At 45.6% G+C, this 18,639-nt stretch overlaps 1 protein-coding gene across 6 annotated transcripts in view; it reads right to left on the minus strand.

Annotated features, from left to right (window-relative positions):
- Positions 1–18,639, minus strand: part of PDE1C (phosphodiesterase 1C) — a 334,640-nt gene that overhangs the window by 189,422 nt on the left and 126,579 nt on the right. For 4 of the 6 annotated variants that reach the window (XM_074150412.1, XM_074150408.1, XM_074150411.1 and 1 more), the window contains one exon: positions 1,831–1,857. The exons of the other annotated variants lie outside the window; for them this stretch is intronic. In XM_074150412.1, coding sequence (XP_074006513.1) covers positions 1,831–1,857 — 27 coding nt within the window. The remainder of the gene's footprint in view (positions 1–1,830; positions 1,858–18,639) is intronic. 6 annotated transcript variants of the gene reach the window in all.

The raw sequence follows: 18,639 nt of genomic DNA on the forward strand, positions 1-18,639 counted from the left end.
GCGCAATTTCCCATTTAGCATCATACCTTAATTACACAGCAGGCAGCAAATTCAAGTCATAAGCTTACTAGGCAGCTAATTTGCCCTAGGTGCTGGCAAAGCACTGGTCCCCCGCTGTGTCCTCCAGCCGGCAGCCAGCACCCGCTGGGTGAGGTTATGGGGGGTATCTGCTCAGTGTGTGCTGTGTGACAGTCCCCGGGGTGGCCTCCTGCCTCCAGAGAGCTCGCACCAGTTGTTAGACATGAGAGGGCCACGAAGCCCGTCTGCCCAGCTGCCATACACCATCAGTCAGGCAGCAGGCACAGGTAACAGCCAGAGAAAAAAAGAAAGTTCAAAGTCCCATGGGGCACAAGCCTTAACCCTGTAGTGGTTAATGTTTAAACAGACCGACACAGTCAATTCTCTGTATGCCATTGATACAAGTGAGTATTGGGCTCGTAGGAGCTTTGAACATCCTTCATCTCTCTACCGAGGCTTACAGAAACTCTCCCACAGAGACGAGCTGCTGAACACAAACCTCTCTGATGCCATGGTTATGTACGCAGAGAAAACACAATGAAATAAGACATAGCACTTAAGACAATGGGAGCAGTGCATGGACACACACAGAGCAATCATTCATTCTGGAAACCATCTCAGCCCCAGAAAAAATCCTTTTGCAGCAACTCAAGACCTCTGGCCGGAGCCATGTTCACAATTCATTAACAGTCATGGCAGCAGCAAGAGAAATTGGAAGAACAGTAGAACTGCAAACAGAACTGCAGTGACAGCTCCACAGTTAGGGAAACAACTGCGAGCATATTTACCTTCTCCGTGTTCCTGTGTCTCACACTGCACCATGCCCGCCTGCGCAGTTCAGCACAGAAATCTCCAAATCAGTATTTTCCACTAGTTTGTCACGGCTCAAACCCACCTCACCCATGACTCAAGCCACCACACTTCAGCCTCGTGTGGCTGTGACACACAAGCGCACACACAGCCTGTCCTGCCAATGCTGCACTGGAGCGATCGTCTTCGGCACAGGGTGACAACAAACAGGAGGGGTGGCTGCGATGTCTTAGCCCCTCACATCATCGCAGTGGCTTATCTGCCAGCTCCCTCCGTCATCACACAACATTAAAGGGCACATTCAGCAAACCTGCAGAGTTCAGTCTTTAGGAAACACTCTGAGGAGTCTCAAATCCAGTTAAAGTCAACACGAACTAAAGTTGCTCAGCGCACCGCCAGATTGTCACCGATTATGACTCCACATGCAGGGAGGGGGAGTCAGCCCAGCAACAAAAAACTTTGTGCTGCAAAGTGGGTGCTCTGAAGCAACCAAGCACCAGGGCTCCAAAGAAAGAAAAATGGATCTGTCAGAGACGGCCATTGGGCCTCCCCCCTGCCAGGAGGCGGTAAGATACCAGCATCAGGCAGCTGTAATAGGGCCTGTTAATCAACAGCATCCCAGTTTTCCTTCAGTCTCCTGCAAAGGCACAGATCATTAGCAACACTACAAGCCCACAATCCATTGTGTTATTACAGCATGAGTAAGTGATAGGAGTTAGAACCAGCAGATCTTGCAGAAGGAACAGAGTGACATTTATTAGGGTTTGACTTCAAGGATAAATATTTCTACCCTTGCTCAGGGCAAACTACCACCAACACCAGAGGGGATTCAGAGCAGCAGCAGCACAAGATGGACCTTCAAAAGAGGAAACAATCAGTAGAATGGCATTAGCCTGGGAACAAAACTAATCTGGTAACATAAAAATTCTCCTTCAAAACCCCTAACAAAAAAGAGACGGACGACTCACAAATACCTTCCAGTCCTCTGCGATTTACTCTTACCTCTGTGATGTTTTCTTGTATTTCCTCCTGCAGGAAAAGAACAAAACACAACTGAGATAAGAAGGCTCCCCTGGTGAGAAGAGGCAAAGGAAAGGGTCAGAAATCAGGAACAATTAAGTGAAGTCACTTCTGCCATGAGGTTGCCCCAAACCTGACCTAGCCATTCCCTTCTGCTAACCTCAGCGGTGGTTGCCACTAATTTCAATAGAAAAAAGTGTGTGTTTGCCTGTGTGTGCATCTTGCCCTCTCTTGTCAGACAGGGTTGCTGCAGCTGGAAAGAATGAGTTACTACTCTAAATGACTTAACAGAAAGTCCAAGTGGCAGAAACTTACTTCTACTCACTAGTAAAGTAGTTTTTAGGTCTCCTTCCAGCGTATAAGTATGGCCTTATCTGCGGAGAGCAGACTCAGGTGGAGTTGTGGTGATGTGATGCATCCAGCCACATTGGCTGTAGCGACCCAGGGGTTTTACAGCAGCCTTGCTCTAAGAAGAAAGTCTAGGTCCTAGCAAGTCCTCTACTCCACCAAACCCCAGAGACCACACCACAGATCTTCACTTCCTTGCACGTATATTGGGACCTAACTGGCCTGAGCCCAGGACTAGGAATGGCTAGAACAGCTAAGCACACTGACAGCACCTCTTCTGCTCCCCAGTGCTTACACCCGCATCACTGCAGCAAAAGCCCTAAGCCTCTTACTCTTCTTAGCACGGTGGGTTTTGTCTTCTACAGCAGGCAGTGGCCCACACTGCCAGCACTCAGGGTAAGGCAGCAGTTGTGGCCCCTGCTGCGTGGTTACCTGTGGGACTACACAGGTGTCATGGCACCGCATGCTGCCTGCGAGCTCTTGATCCCACAACAGCCTTTTCCAACGGCTTTGCGCAGCCCCTGGCAAAACAGGGCATTGATTTCCACTTGAGCTCAGCTCTGCTTTTATTTCTAATTTTTGTTTTATATATTTCACTGAATTTTACTGAATTTTTAGAGTTGGAAGGGACCATAAAGATCATCTAGTCCAACTCCCCTGCCGAAGCAGGATTGCCCAGAGCATGTCAGAGCATGTTACTCAGGACTGCATCCAGGCGGGTCTTGAAGATCTCCAGAGAAGGGGACTCCACACCCTCCCTGGGCAGCCTCTTCCAGGGCTCTGCCACCCTCACCAGAAAGAAGTTTCTCCTCATATTTGAGTGGAACCTCCTATGTTCCAGCTTGTGCCCGTTGCCCCTCGTCCTCTCACTGGCAACCACTGAGAAGAGTCTGGCTCCCTCCTCCTTCAACCCACCCTTTAGATACTTGGAAGCATTGATAAGGTCTCCCCTCAGCCTTCTCTTCTCCAGGCTAAAGAGCCCCAGCTCTCTCAGCCTTTCTTCATATGGGAGATGCTCCAATCCTTGAATCATCCTCATTGCCCTTTGCTGGACTCTTTCCAGTAGTTCCCTATCCCTCTTGAACTGGGGAGCCCAGAACTGGACGCAGTATTCCAGTTGTGGCCTCACCAGTGCAGAGTAGAGGGGGAGAATGACTTCCCTCCACCTACTGGCCACACTCTTCCCTATGCAGCCCAGGATTCCGTTGGCCTTCCTGGCCACAAGAGCACACTGCTTGCTCATTGTCATTTTGCTGTCTACCAGGACCCCCAGATCTTTCTCTTCAGAACTTGACTCCAGCAGGTCCACCCCTAACCTGTATTGGTGCCTGACATTCTTCTTCCCCAGGTGCAGGACCCTACACTTTTCCCTGTTGAACCTCATGAGGTTCTTCCTTGCCCAGCTCTCCAGCCTGTCCAGGTCTCGCTGGATGGCAGCACGGCCCTCCGGGGTGTCAGCCACCCCTCCCAGTTTCGTATATAAAACTCTGCTTTAGTTTTGAAGCAAAACTAATGATCTCTAAGCTTCACAAGCAGTACAGGGAACAAGTCTCAGTGTGGACTGTGATGCAGAGTGCAAGATCAACACCCTGTCATTTAGCCATGAACTAACAGACAGTCCCCACCTTTTCAATGCGTGGGTGATATTGTTAGCATGAGTGTATTGCTATAAGCATCAAGTTCTGCTGTTTCATCTCTCATACTACGCACATGGAAAACTGTGGCTAAGGCAGGCCCAGAAAACCCAAACAAGGGGTGTTGGTTCTTAAAAATAAGAAGAAACATGGCAAAAAGGAATGTAGTGCTATTTTCTACGTAATATGAAGTATGAATAATGTCTCTTGGCTCTCAGATGTTTCATCTAATATTACCTTGAGAAATCATACTCATGCTTATACCTGCTTCTGTATTCTGACCATGTTAGAATTCTAAAAATCCTAGATATTTACTTTAAAAGGATTTTAAAATATTTCACTTACACTTTACTGTGTGACGAATTACTTATTTAAACTTGAACAGATGCAAAGGAGTAAAAGAGCAAACATTCATAGCAACATTAAGATTCTAGCTTACTGGCATTCAGGATGCTGACATATAAAAGCAGAAGCCCACTTGGACATATTTGATTCTAAGACAACTTTTCATTTTAATTTCAGAAGGGTGAAAAGTAGAAATTTAATTTTTAAGAGTTTAGATTCAGAAGTTTGTATTCTGACAAAAACAGAACTTCACTAAATTTTCTTGCAAAAAGAAAATGCTGAAAAAAACTCCACCTGAGTAGGTATTCCAATCCAGGTTAATTAAAATATCTTATTCCCAATAAATACAAATGTGTTTAAATTCTTGTTTCTGTTATATAACTTCTTAAATTTTCAAATGAAATTATTTACAAGTTAATTGTTTCCCCTGAAAGTATCTTATAGTGCATTCCAGCACTGTCAGAATTGTTTTTCCCCTCTATTAGTAATGTTAGTGACTTTCATATCATTTTATAAAGTGTTTCTCTTTCATCTAGGCTTCACATTTGAGCAAAGACTCCATTCATTAACTCCTGATTAGCTAAAAAGTCCTTGTATATTTTAAAGTGACCCACCCTTAGGGTGCTCTTTGCATTTGAGTAATAACCTAACTTTTCAGATCAGTTACACCTTTAATGCTCCTTTTACTCAAGAATATTTTACTACATTAAAATAACATGTGCTATCACAGATGACAGAACTAGGAAAAAAACATTTGCCTAGTCATAGGAGTTTTAAAAAACATAAACAAATGTATATATTATTGTTGTTTATTGTTTCCACACCTGCAGTCCAATTACAGTCAAGGTTTACGTGTACCAAGTTAGTGACTACATTTAGCAGCGCTGAATTTGCATGTTACAGCTGAAGAGAATGTAACTGAAGGAACCCTTGATTCCAGATTCAGTATCACTACTGCATACGCTTGCTTTAAAAGGAACACCACTAGCAACTTATAATATCCAGAAAAAAAAATTCCTGTATGCCTGAAATTCCAGCATTCCACAAACAAGGTCTAACAATGCTACTCACCAACATTATGAGAAGATAGCACTGAGAACATAGAGCTATTTTCAAGTATAGCCTTCAGCTTGCTTTTGGACACACAAGACAATGTTGACATCTACCTGCCTTATGCTTACAAACCACCACTTACATCTGCCCTCCATTAAATGAGATCATTGTAAACAAGGAAATAAGAAGGTGCCTCTCAATACCACAGCCAGCATCAGTGGTTGGCTGCATTCAGCAGCTATGTGTGAATTATCAAGAGGAAGCTGGGGGATGGGGATTTGGGTTTGCTTGCTTGCTTGGGCGGTTGTTTACTTTATAAAAGATGTGTTTATAAAAGCTATCCTGGTTTATCTCCCCAGGAGGAGTCTATGCAAAGAGGAACTAGTCCTGTTCATCAGCAACCTGGACGAGGGGACCGAGTGTATCCTCAGCAAGTTTGCTGATGATACGAAACTGGGAGGGGTGGCTGACACCCCGGAGGGCCGTGCTGCCATCCAGCGAGACTGGACAGGCTGGAGAGCTGGGCAAGGAAGAACCTCATGAGGTTCAACAGGGAAAAGTGTAGGGTCCTGCACCTGGGGAAGAAGAATGTCAGGCACCAATACAGGTTAGGGGTGGACCTGCTGGAGTCAAGTTCTGAAGAGAAAGATCTGGGGGTCCTGGTAGACAGCAAAATGACAATGAGCAAGCAGTGTGCTCTTGTGGCCAGGAAGGCCAACGGAATCCTGGGCTGCATAGGGAAGAGTGTGGCCAGTAGGTGGAGGGAAGTCATTCTCCCCCTCTACTCTGCACTGGTGAGGCCACAACTGGAATACTGCGTCCAGTTCTGGGCTCCCCAGTTCAAGAGGGATAGGGAACTACTGGAAAGAGTCCAGCAAAGGGCAATGAGGATGATTCAAGGATTGGAGCATCTCCCATATGAAGAAAGGCTGAGAGAGCTGGGGCTCTTTAGCCTGGAGAAGAGAAGGCTGAGGGGAGACCTTATCAATGCTTCCAAGTATCTAAAGGGTGGGTTGAAGGAGGAGGGAGCCAGACTCTTCTCAGTGGTTGCCAGTGAGAGGACGAGGGGCAACGGGCACAAGCTGGAACATAGGAGGTTCCACTCAAATATGAGGAGAAACTTCTTTCTGGTGAGGGTGGCAGAGCCCTGGAAGAGGCTGCCCAGGGAGGGTGTGGAGTCCCCTTCTTTGGAGATTTCCAAGACCCGCCTGGATGCAGTCCTGAGTAACATGCTCTGACATGCTCTGGACAATCCTGTTTCGGCAGGGGAGTTGGACTAGATGATCTTTATGGTCCCTTCCAACTCTAAAAATTCAGTGAAATTCAGTGAAACTGCTTTCAGCAGATGCTCTGGGATAAACCTGGAAACAGACATATCTTCCAGTCAAGCTCAAGAGATACATGACTTTCTGAACAAGCCCAAGCTATCCCTCTTTCCCCGGAGGAAAAGAATGAGAGACCGAAAGGAGGTGGTGTTACAGCTTCCCACACTTGTGGGCAGTCATGTGCTCACACCTGCGAGAGGCTTCCTGCTGTTACCAAACCTGTGCAAGCTCAGTGTCTTTTCCCACCGCACACGTGCCGTGCCAGAACTGCCACATCCATTCAACTCCTGTTACCTGCTATGGAATATATTACTCATAGGTCTACATTTAGCTTACACTTAAAAAATAAATTAGAACAACGTAGATATTTTTTTTCATGCTGAAGAGAATTAGCAGGTGACTCACACTAGGTAGGCCCTAAATTACTCGTGTAAACTAGAAATAACTTCACTCAACTTAATGTAATTAGACCTGCATGAGTGTAGTACGAAGTGAGTCAGTCCTAGTACAAGGAGGCTGCTGGAGCCTAATGAAAATAAACCCAGAAAGTGTTTTTAAAATTGTTTAGTTTTGATTGTTACAAAATACCTAAGTGGGGGGTAGGATGAAATTTCTGACCCCGATGAAGTGAAGTCAACAAGAGAGTTGAGCCCACTGTTTCAATATCTGCTCTTCTGAGGGTGAATGAATCCTTCATGTGGTCAGAGGAACACCACAATATACTGGCCCAATGTAAAATTAGGACAGACTTTTTAAGTATTTAAGCAGCAACAAGGTACAGCTACCTACAGCTATAAGGCACTCAGTTCCCATTGTAATAAACAGATGCACAAAATTTCTCTCTGTACTTCAACGTCTGTCAATGCTTCAAGGCTGAGTACCTGTTCCCAGGGTTGCGTTTCTACCTCTGCCATTCAGTTCTGGTGCACCCTCAGGCAAATCGCTTGCTTTCTGTATTTCCCCTTCAGACTCTTTTCCATTAGTTTTTTTGCTCTTCAGGTTGCAGCTTTAGCTATATGGAGTTTTCCACATCGATTTATGGCAGTGGGGCATAACTGGAACCCAAATAACACTACTTTTGAGTTGCAAAACGCTCCCACCCTTCCTGTGCATCTAGAAACCCAGAGATGAAGAGAATTTAATAGAAACACACAAAACCTGTGTCTGAATTTGGTAATGACATTCTCAGGCCTTATTGTTCTGAGGGAGGTAAGTGAGATAATGAGTAGGTATGGAGAGGAGTGAGGGCAGAGGGGTTGGGGGAATTAAGTAGCTCTGCCAACTGCTCTGTTTTTGCCCCATAATCATACAACTCAGAATATCAACTAGCTATATGAATTGCTCTTACACTCCTACACAGCCTCTGAAGAATTACCTAAACCACTTAAGATTTTTACTCATAATAGTGGCTTGGTTAGCACAGTGTTATTCCACAGGGTTTGGTATTAATGGCATCTTTTCAGTATCTGCAGTAAAACTGTGGGTGCTGCCGGAGGATCTTTGCCTAACTTCATCCCTGGAAATGTATACTAAAATCTGAAAGTTAATGAGCATCACCTTCTGCTCACGCACCGCTGCTGGAGACCAAGTGTTACATCTGCCCTTGGTAAGGTCTCTGCAGGCTCGTAACTTCAGTACAGTGATCAATCAGCCTTAGGCCACCAGCTGAGGGATGTGTGGTTAACGACCCGAGGTACACACAGGTGAGTGCAGATGACACTGTCAGTGCTTCCCAGCTCAGGAATGCCAAGTGCCACGAGCATGACCTAAGCCTGCTGAGGTGGCCAAGTGACCCAGTGTTGCAGCTGAAGCTCAGAATCAGTGCTCACAGTGGCTTAATCTAACATACTGTGTTTTGCTTGGCCGTTACAATGGGTTGAGAGGGCACACACCATTGGTCAAAGGAGTTTAACAAGCACAAGAAATCTTCTGAAGTCCTTAAAATTCAGTGGCCTGTGCTCTCCCCTTCGTACCACCAGCTGACAACACACAAGCCTGAATCTAATGCAGCGTCTGCTTCCCGTCTGGTTCCGTGCTTCTTCAGGAGAAAAAGGCCAGTGACTTTTTAGGGCACCAAGAGACTAACTAAAGTGATCCTGTTGCAGCGTTTTAAGAAGATATTGCCCCCCAGCCACCTTGTGCACAGTGCCCTGCTGTGGGCCAGCATCCTCGCAGCACGGCCAGTGGATGCCAATGCACCCCTGGGCATCAGCTGCTTGTCAGCCTTTTGGCCTAAACTGCCCACAAGGGCAGCTTTAAGCAAAGACACTGGTTCTCATGCTGCCATCTCTGGGGTGGAGGCAGAGAGGCAAAAGAAACTACCAGGACATTGGCTCTTCCAGCTGATGCAGCCCTGCCACAGCTTGCCTGCTGTACCCTTATTTTTGTCACCAACATCGGTAAGCATGATCAGAGCTACCTGCAGAGATGGGGAACTCCTGCCTGAAGAGGAACATCTTACAAATGCTGCTTCTTCAGGGGAACCACAATTATTAAAGAAAACAGTTGTCACAAGCAAATATTTAAAATGAGTTATTCATAGGCTTGAGGAGAATGAGAGACTTTTCCTCTTCTATATTTAGAAGCTTTATAATTAGCATGTTGAAGATGTGAGTGGGAGCTTAATCATCCGTTAACAAAAGCACCCAACAATGTCTGTCCTTCAGTACTGGAGTCCCACCACCTCGGTAGCTCGTGCAAGCTGGGGCGATTCATCCCTGCCTCCCTGCTGAGCTCCTCTCACCAGCTCATTCAGAAGCGCAGAAAGAAAAAGCCACTTTACTGTGACCATAGAATCATAGCATCAGAGGTTGGAAGGGACCTTTAAGATCATCTCGTCCAACCATCAACCTAACTCTGATTAAAAAAAAAACAAAAGAAAACCATACAAAAAAAAAAAAAAAACACATCACTAAACCATGTCTCTAAGCACTACGTCAACCCGGCTTTTAAATACCTCCAGGGATGGGGCCTCAACCACTGCCCTGGGCAGCCCATTCCAAGGCTTAAGAACCCTTTCCGTGGAAACATTTCTCCTAATATCCAACCTGAACCTCCCCTGGTGCAACTTGAGGCCATTTCCTCTTGTCCCATCGCCTGGGACTTGGGAGAAGAGACCGACCCCCCTGGCTACACCCTCCTTTCAGGGAGTTGGAGAGAGCGAGAAGGTCTCCCCTCAGCCTCCTCTTCTCCAGGCTGAACATCCCCAGATCCCTCAGCCTCTCCTCACAAGACTTGTTCTCCAGACCCCTCACCAGCTCTGTTGCCCTTCTCTGGACCCGCTCCAGCCCCTCAATGGCTTTTTTGTGGGAATGGGCCCAAAACTGGACACAGCCCTCGAGGTGGGGCCTCACCAGTGCCCAGGTGACCATCACCAGGTGCCAGGGGGACCACCACCTCCCAAGTCCTACTCTCCACGCTGTTCCTGACACAGGCCAGGATGCTGGTGGCCTTCTTGGCCACCTGGGCACACTGCTGGCTCCTGTTCAGCCCACAGTCCACCAACACCCCCAGGTCCTTTTCTGCCAGGCAGCTCCAGCCACTCTGCCCCAAGCCTGGAGCGCTGCAGGGGGTTGGTGTGACCCAAGGGCAGGACCTGGCACTTGGCCTTGTTGAACCTCATCCCATTGGATGATGATGATGATGAAATGGATGGATGATGATTGGTGATGAAACATCTAATCCTTAACATGCACATTCTCACAGGTCCTTTCCTTTCCCCTTTCCTTTCCCCTTTCCTTTCCCCTTTCCTTTCCTTTCCTTTCCTTTCCTTTCCTTTCCCTTTCCTTTCCTTTCCTTTCCTTTCCTTTCCTTTCCTTTCCTTTCCTTTCCTTTCCTTTCCTTTCCTTTCCTTTCCTTTCCTTTCCTTTCCTTTCCTTTCCTTTCCTTTCCTTTCCTTTCCTTTCCTTTCCTTTCCTTTCCTTCCCTTCCCTTCCCTTCCCTTCCCTTCCCTTCCCTTCCCTTCCCTTCCCTTCCCTTCCCTTCCCTTCCCTTTCCTTTCCTTTCCTTTCCTTTCCTTTCCTTTCCTTTCCTTTCCTTTCCTTTCCTTTCCTTTCCTTTCCTTTCCTTTCCTTTCCTTTCCTTTCCTTTCCTTTCCTTTCCTTTCCTTTCCTTCCCTTTCCTTCCCTTTCCTTCCCTTTCCTTTCCCTTTCCTGCCAGAGCTGGGCTTCTGACATTAGAATAGGTGTTAAGATAACACTACTAAAAGATTGTTTTGTAGTTTAGCAAACCAACAGTGAGATAAGCGATGAAGTTTGGCAAAAGACAAACAAGTCTGTCTACAGGTCAAATGTGGAAGATTCTTCCTGCTCTTTTGCTACCCATCAGTGAATCTGTGGTTTTACTGAATATCTATCTCTTCCCTTCCTTTTTCTGTAAGAGATGACCATAATTCATGTTTACTGCTTTTGTCCCCAAATCCTTCCAGCTCACCGGTCCAGAATCCCAAGATATCCCTTCAATGGCCATGTCTCAGCAGGAGAATTAAGAGCATTTCCCAGTTCCCAAGCCCAGGTGCCCTCTCTGGCCGTATCACAGTGGCAGCAGTTCATACTGGCGTCCCCCCGGCGCATCAAGCTCCCAGGAAGAAAAGAGAAGGCTGGGGGGTTCTCATCAAGCTAGATTTTCTGGCTGATGGAATCACTCAAATAAATTCAAAATCTTCTCTCCCAGCAGCTCAATATTCTGAATCATGCAGTGCATTACCAATTAATCGTCATCATCACAGGATTAGTGATGCATTTACATTACGTTACCAAAGCCTATATTAATAACCATGTATAAATCAATTCACAAAACCCCAATCTCACAGCACAGACGATGGACCAGCATCTGTCAAAGCTCAGGATCCCATGGGAGCCTTACCAGAACTCAGAAATATATTGAGATCGCCAGACTTCAAAGGGTATGATGCCATCAATTCCTGCTGGGTTTTTAATTCCTTAATTGAAACAGGAAGACCAGCTTACTTGCCTTACTCTCTCCCTAGTCAATAATTAAAACAAAATAAATTATTTTTCTTTCACATGGGCTGTTTACCAGAATACTGTGCTAAGTTAAAAGCAACACAATCACAGAGACTAGTGACAGCAGAGAAGAAAAAATGGTAAGAGGTGGGTGAGGAAAGAAGAAAAGATTTCAGCTGGTACTTGAAATTTGATGGAGGGTTTATGTGGGATTTTTAAAAAAACAAGACGAGTCATTTTAAATTGGACCCAGAACTACATGGGGACATAGTGAAATCACGAGAGGATGAGAAAGTCACTTGTCTCATTTTAAGTAGATTAGAAGAGGCTGTGTGCTCTGGAGCATCGGCATGTGCGGGGCAGGCATACAAAGACAAGAAATGTTCACAACTTGAAACAGGTACGATGATTTCAGTAGAAACAGAGACAGGACAGTTGAGAGGCACAACAGATTTCAGCTGAAAAAGTAGGGGAAAACACATCTTGGAAACAAGAAGTACTGCTCCAAAGTGGAAATGAAGCTTACACCTAACTCACAATCAGTAGAAAATACATGTAAATAATTCAAGATGAGAAAATATCCTCATTGATTTTGCCCAAGGGAAATGCTATTTTGATAAGTTTTAGCTGATCTGGCTGACTGTTGGATTTTAGCAGTCTAGCAACTGAGTTTTCTAAACAACTGGGCAATAAAGAAACTTACAGCTTCAACTCCAGAATGGATTTCAATGATTAGGACATAAAAATGATCAATTGATGTCTCTTGTGTTGCCTCTGCTTTGCTGTCCCCTTTTGCCACAACAGGGTTCTTACCTTTGGCTTAAAAACTAGTTTCCCGCTTGGTCATTGCGGGGGCTTTAACGCGCTTAGAGAGTCCATGTGAAGCAGAGCTGGAGAGGCAATATGTTTAAATTCTCCTTACAGAAAAGTCTCTGCGATAGCCCAGGCGGTGAGGAATGTCTTCTGCGGTACAGCTCAAGGTAGCTGCAATCCCTTCTCTGCCCATTGAGTAAGGAGTGGACAGAGCCTGGAGGTGTTACGGGTGGGTGTTACGGACCTGAGCGGACCAATATTAATGATGCTATTATACTATATGCTCCCATGAGAGCTGATGACCTTAAATTGCACTCGAGTCCAAACTCCTTTGCTGTTCACACAGCCAGAGTGCTGGGCACCAGTTCCCTAGCAAAGCAGGGATTCAAGTATGAGGAGGGGGAAGGAGGAAGGGAGAAAGGGCAGTGGTAAGAGGAGAGTCACTTGAGATTTGCTCCTGCAGATAACGAGGATACAGCTGACTTGACCTACTCGGCACTACAAACTCGACTGATGGCTTGAACTCATCTCCCAAGGCTAGTGTAAATGGAGCCACCTATTGACCTTGGGCAAGAGGGTTGGGTAGGACCCCATACAACTTTAATGTTATTATTCAAGCATTAGCATAAGAAATGTATTAGTTGAAGGTTATTTTATTTTCAGATGACATAAAGATGATCCATGATCAATTGTCATGATTTTGTTTAGCTTCGTTTCAACAAAGGGCAATCGTGGCTTGCTCAAACTTCAGCAAACAGCATCTGCTATCAGAAGAGGCAAGGAAACTGCTGTGTATCTTTCCACAACACAGTATGTATACCAAATGAGGAGAAAAAGCAGCAAAGGAAAAGTTTACTTAATTAGTCTGCATTGAACATTGTATGTATACGAAGATTTTGAGCAAGGCAGTCTGAGGTACCAGGATCTGCAGGGAGCCCTGGGAACCCCATGGGAACAGCTGAGTGCTCCAGCTTTGTCACCAAATGAGGTTCAGAGTAAGGCCAAATCAGAAGGATAAACTCCAATTCAGTACTGGAACTGCCCTGTACCGGGCAATAAACTGGACTGGGATTTTAATGTGTTGCCACCTTAACTACAAAAGAAGTAGCAAATGTTGTTCTAAAAACTTCTAAAAATATTTCATTCATGTGGATTTTGTACAGAGCCAGTACAATTACTGAAATCTTGATGTTCTTTCCCTATATTTACTCAGCTTTCCATCGCTCCTCATGTAAAACAAAAACCAAACAAAACCTTAAGCAAACAAAAACAAAAACAAAACAAAAAAGCACCTGCCATTGCATTTGGTGTGGATTTAGCTGAAGAAAAATATGAAGTAAAAAGTAAAATGGGTCTGTTTCTGAAAATGTAACACTGAAAAAAATATGATCTACTGCTCATTCTGCTTTTTCTTAGTACTGAACAAGCAAATTCTCTTGTGCTTCACACATCACATTCTCAAGAAAAGTGTGTGCTCATAAAAATCCAGTTACAGCAAAGTATATTTCAGGAAAATGAAGTCCTGAGCTCTGAAAAGAATATGGAGCAGTTCTCAGTATTCATGTTGGGGTTTTTTTAAAATAAAAATTAAAAAAGGATTGTCAAATCGCCATACTGTATGGCCTCCCTATATTCATTATTTGAAAAATACATACAGCCTGACCAAGTGTTGCTTTCTCGCTGGCCACTCCAGATGACTTATGGAACATTTGGCTCTGAAATTAGTAAAGGTGATGACCTGCAAAGTACAGGATGGGTGGTACTTCAGCATGCCTATTCTGTAACCTCTCCCACTGGAAGAGATTGTGGCGCTTCGTGCACAATGGGATCGGAGGGTGCGGGAGGGAAGAATACCTCCCTGCTGCTCCGAGCGTAGATGTGCTTCACATTGTGTTCACACGGCAGCACTGACCCCTCCAAGCGGGATGCCGCTTCCTTGCTAGTACAATGTCTCAAAAAAGGGAGCACATACGCAATCTTTCCTGTGCATTCTTTACTTGTATCCTGTCCCTTTTCCTAAGAAAATAGCTTGTGAAAATGAGTCGTATCAACAAGGAGTGTACAAAGGAACAGTTCCTCTTGGAATAAGGCAAAGCAGAATTTTGCAGAGCACACACATGGACAATATTGATGTATCATATATGTTGGAAGCACGTAATACTCTTTAGTGGGAATTCCATTCCCCCACTGGCAAAAAGTTGTTAAACCCTGGAAGAAACAAGCACGTACAGATTAAAACTTATTTTAATCACTGCTACCATGCAAAATGAACATATTCAGATTCTGCAGGAGCTGAACAGGCAGCTGTCCAGTTTGCTTCATGCAGGGTGGCTCTGTGATTAGTTACAGCATGCACGATGATGAGGAGAGGGGGAATCATCCTTCATACCCTGGATTAAATATCAAGACAGGAAACATGGACTGGAATTACATCAAACCAGACAAGCCACGTGCGTGAAGTCACTAAACAAATCTGCATCTTGCCCTAAGCTCTAGTAAATCTATCAGACTGCTGCTTGTTATTGTTTCCCCCTCCAACCTTCCTCCCCCCGAACCCCTCTGTCTGCTAGTGGACAGCTGGTGTGACGCAGAATGTTAAATCTCATGTTTTTGTGCCAGGCCCTCTCCTGACTCTAGGTTACAGGCTGAAACACTCGGATTACTGTTGAACAAGCCTAAACACGGGGCAAAAAAACTGCTGCACAAAGATGCAGTGTTCCCTTTCCAAAAGAAGGTTCGCTTCCCATCCCCACCTCCCAACCACCTCCTCCTTCAGCACACTGGCAGTGTTTTAAAATTATGCCAGCCTTTTAGTGACATTACTTTGGGTAGCGAGTCAGGACTGCTATTGTCCTGACAGTGCTTCCTCATTAATATACCGGTTATTATTCACTCTTAGGAAAAAGCAACATTTCAACTTCCCACAGAATCACAGAATGCTATGGGGTTGGAAGGGACCTCTGGAGATCATCTAGTCCAAACCCCCTGCCAAAGCAGGTCCACCCAGAGCAGGTTGCACAGGAACGTGTCCAGGCAGGGTTTGAATGTCTCCAGAGAAGGAGACCCCACCACCTCTCTGGGCAGCCTCTTCCAGGGCTCTGCCACCCTCACAGGAAAGAAGTTCCTCCTCATGTTTAGGTGGAACTTCTTACATTTGAGTTTGTGCCCATTTCCTCTTGTCCTGTCCCTGGGCACCACTGAAAAAAGACCGGCCCCATTCTCCTGACACCCACCCTTTAAGTATTTATAGGTGTTGATCAGATCCTCTCTCAGTCTTCTCTTCTCCAGACTAAACAGACCCAAGTCCCTCAGCCTTTCCTCATCAGAGAGATGCTCCAGGCCCCTCATCACCTTTGTAGCCCTCTGCTGTACCCTCTCCAGCAGTTGCCTGTCCTTGTTGAACTGGGGAGCTCATGAAGAGCCAACGCTTTTTTTCTGGGCTTCCCAGCACTCTTTTTTCTCCAGGAGCAGAGACATTACAGAGGGAAGTCACCTGAACAATGATGGGCCTCTGAGATAGCCAGTGCAAGCCTGTTTGCAGAGGACAAGTGGTTTCATGGAGGGCCCTATTCTCAAAATTGCTGGTTGCATCGGGGCTCAGCACCTCCATTAGACTGTCAACACCATCTCTGTATCATTACAACATTACTTTCTGCAGAGTAAAGAAGGTTGCCCATCTTTCCTTCTTCTCCCTGCCCCAGGCATGAATGACAGGGGTGTAACGGCACACAGCTGGCTCCACAAAATTAGGCACGAGGACAGAGGGAGGGAAGGAAGAGAGGAAGGAGGACAGGGAGAGAGGCAGCATCCACCAACGTCTGCAGCTCGGAAACACTGCCCCGTGGTCTCCGTGTGGGAATTCCTCACCACACAGGGGAAGCTTTGGGTGAGGGAACCGGGACAGGCGGGTGGGCGGATGGGAACAGGCGTTGATGTGCACACAGAGAATGGAGGAGGCTGTGTGAGATTTCTGTTCCTTAAGGCCCTACTCCATGCTGTCACCAGCTGTCTCACAACCATCTAGATGCCACAGCAACCATGAGCGGGGGTGGTGTCTTCAGAAGCCTCAGATATAAAGATGTATTTAAATAAGCAAGTCCTGTCCTTGCCACACAGCGGGTGCCGTGGTTGTGACCGATTCCAGTTCTGAAGAGTTTGGCTGCTGTAAGGGAGGAGCCAAGTTCCCTGCCTCTGGCCCAGAAGAGGAGCAGATCTTCCCCCATAAGGTAAATAGGTAATTCGAAATGCAATCTGATGTTTTATAGATTGTGAGACTAGAAGGGACCATTATGGTAATTTTCTCCAAGTTATTGAGCAAATTTGCATAACTTGAGAATTTCAGTCTTTTCCATTTGCAAGAAGGTATCTTCACCGCAGTCAAGCTAATTAGAAACATGTCTTCTAGAGATCGCTGAGCATTTATACAAAATCCTTTCTCTGCAAAGCACTTTAAAGACATTCTCTGTACGACATGAATGACTTTATCTACACATCCAGTCAAGCTGCACCCAAATCCGTAGGCTCTCTCTGCACCTGGAACACTAGTGCAAAGCGGGGCGAGGAAAGATGACTGCCCAGACAACGCTAACAGGAACACAGGGAGTGAGAATTTTGACTGGTATTACAAGAACGTGGTCAAGATACCAAAGAAAGTTCCCCTGTCCTCTAAAAAAAATGAAGCCATGACCTCCTGAAGAAGAGACCCAGATTCACCCGAACAGAGACATGCTCAGAAGGCAACACAGCAGCATTTACAGCCAGAGGTGTTCTTGCAGCATCCAGGCTCTCCTGCAAGGTCTCCCTTTAGACTCTGGGCAAGGCAGAAGAATACTGTGCTACAGATTGAGCAGCATTTTCAAATACCTTTAAAGGCAGACCTTCTCCCTGTGATTTCCAGCAAAATTAAAACTCCTAAATGACTTGCATATATGTTGTGCTACAAGCTATTTTAATCTGTAAGTAAATCTAACGACTGTTTACTGGTAGGAAGCTGAAGAACTCACAGGACTATCTCTTTCCCCACTACCACCTTTTTTCTAAAAAAAAAAAACAACAACAAACTAACATCCTCTCTCTGGTTCTCCTCTCCATCCTTTCTATGAGTCGGTATGCTCTTTTGTAGATGATCTCCCAGTTCTCCCCTCCCAGTCTCAACCCCCACAGTTTCCCCTCCTTCCACTTCTCAAGCATGTCTGAAAAAAGAGTTCTCCCACCTGACTGTAGCTGTCTCTGCTGCGTCAATATGTGTATAGGAGCATATTTAAATTGTGTATTCAGACTCTCTGCTTAGCAGACTCCAGTAACTGCTTACTGCTAGAGAATCCCAGAAAACCAGCTGCTCCACAGGAGGCATGGGAGGAAGTGTGATCTGGGCATCATTTACAGCAACCATCTGAACTGCTCTGCCTGGCAAGGGGGTTTATGCTCTACTTCTGCTCCTTTGCCCTTGGATGCTCGCGGTAGCTTGTGCCATGTGCTCTGCAGGGACTCCCTGCCTGCCACAGCTGTAGCTCGAGGGCTCGGTACAGTCTTAGCTTTTCAAAATTGCACAGATCTTATGTTTAATTTGTGCTAATCTTAGTGGTGAAAAGAGATTTGCGCCAAGCCAGGATTCATACTACAGATGGATATTGTGCAACTTTCTGTCTTGGCTAGGAGTTTTGTGCATGAAGAGTATCTGTCCCTAGCAGTGTAAGAAATCACTCCTGAAGTGATGACACAGAGCTACCAATAGCCATTCGAAGTGCCACATTAATAACAAAATTACTCCACAGCTTGACAGATAGGGAAGAAAAGCATGGAATTTATCATACATGTCTATATGCATTTTAATAACTAAACTGTCTCCTACATATCTCTCTCCAAGAAAGATTATGACAATCCTCTCCTACTGCATGCCTGAGCTCACATGTACTTCTCCACCCAGCATCACCAATTGCTAGGCGTGGAGGTCCTCCCAACGAAGGCAAGGCAGACTGCTGTGACATGAACTGGACTCCTTGGCAGAGAGGCAGCTTTTCAAACCTCCTTCTGACAGCCATGCAGAGCTGTGGCTCTCTGATAGCTCTTCACTCCTCGTTTCTTGGCCAGAAAAATTAAAAAATCCTTAACGTGGACATTACCACTTCTTTAGAGTAATCCTGATTCCACTGAAGTCAACCAGCTGAGTTTATTACAACCCGTTTCACCAGAGTTTGAGCTGCACTCTTAATCTGTTGCAAGATTTTAATCCTGGTTTCTTTGTATTTATAATCACACCTTCAAAATTAATCTGCTTTTCAAATATCCGAGACCACTGCATACAAATTT

The sequence above is a fragment of the Numenius arquata genome, chromosome 7 (genome assembly GCF_964106895.1).
Source record: "Numenius arquata chromosome 7, bNumArq3.hap1.1, whole genome shotgun sequence".
Classification (NCBI taxonomy): Eukaryota; Metazoa; Chordata; class Aves; order Charadriiformes; family Scolopacidae; genus Numenius; species Numenius arquata.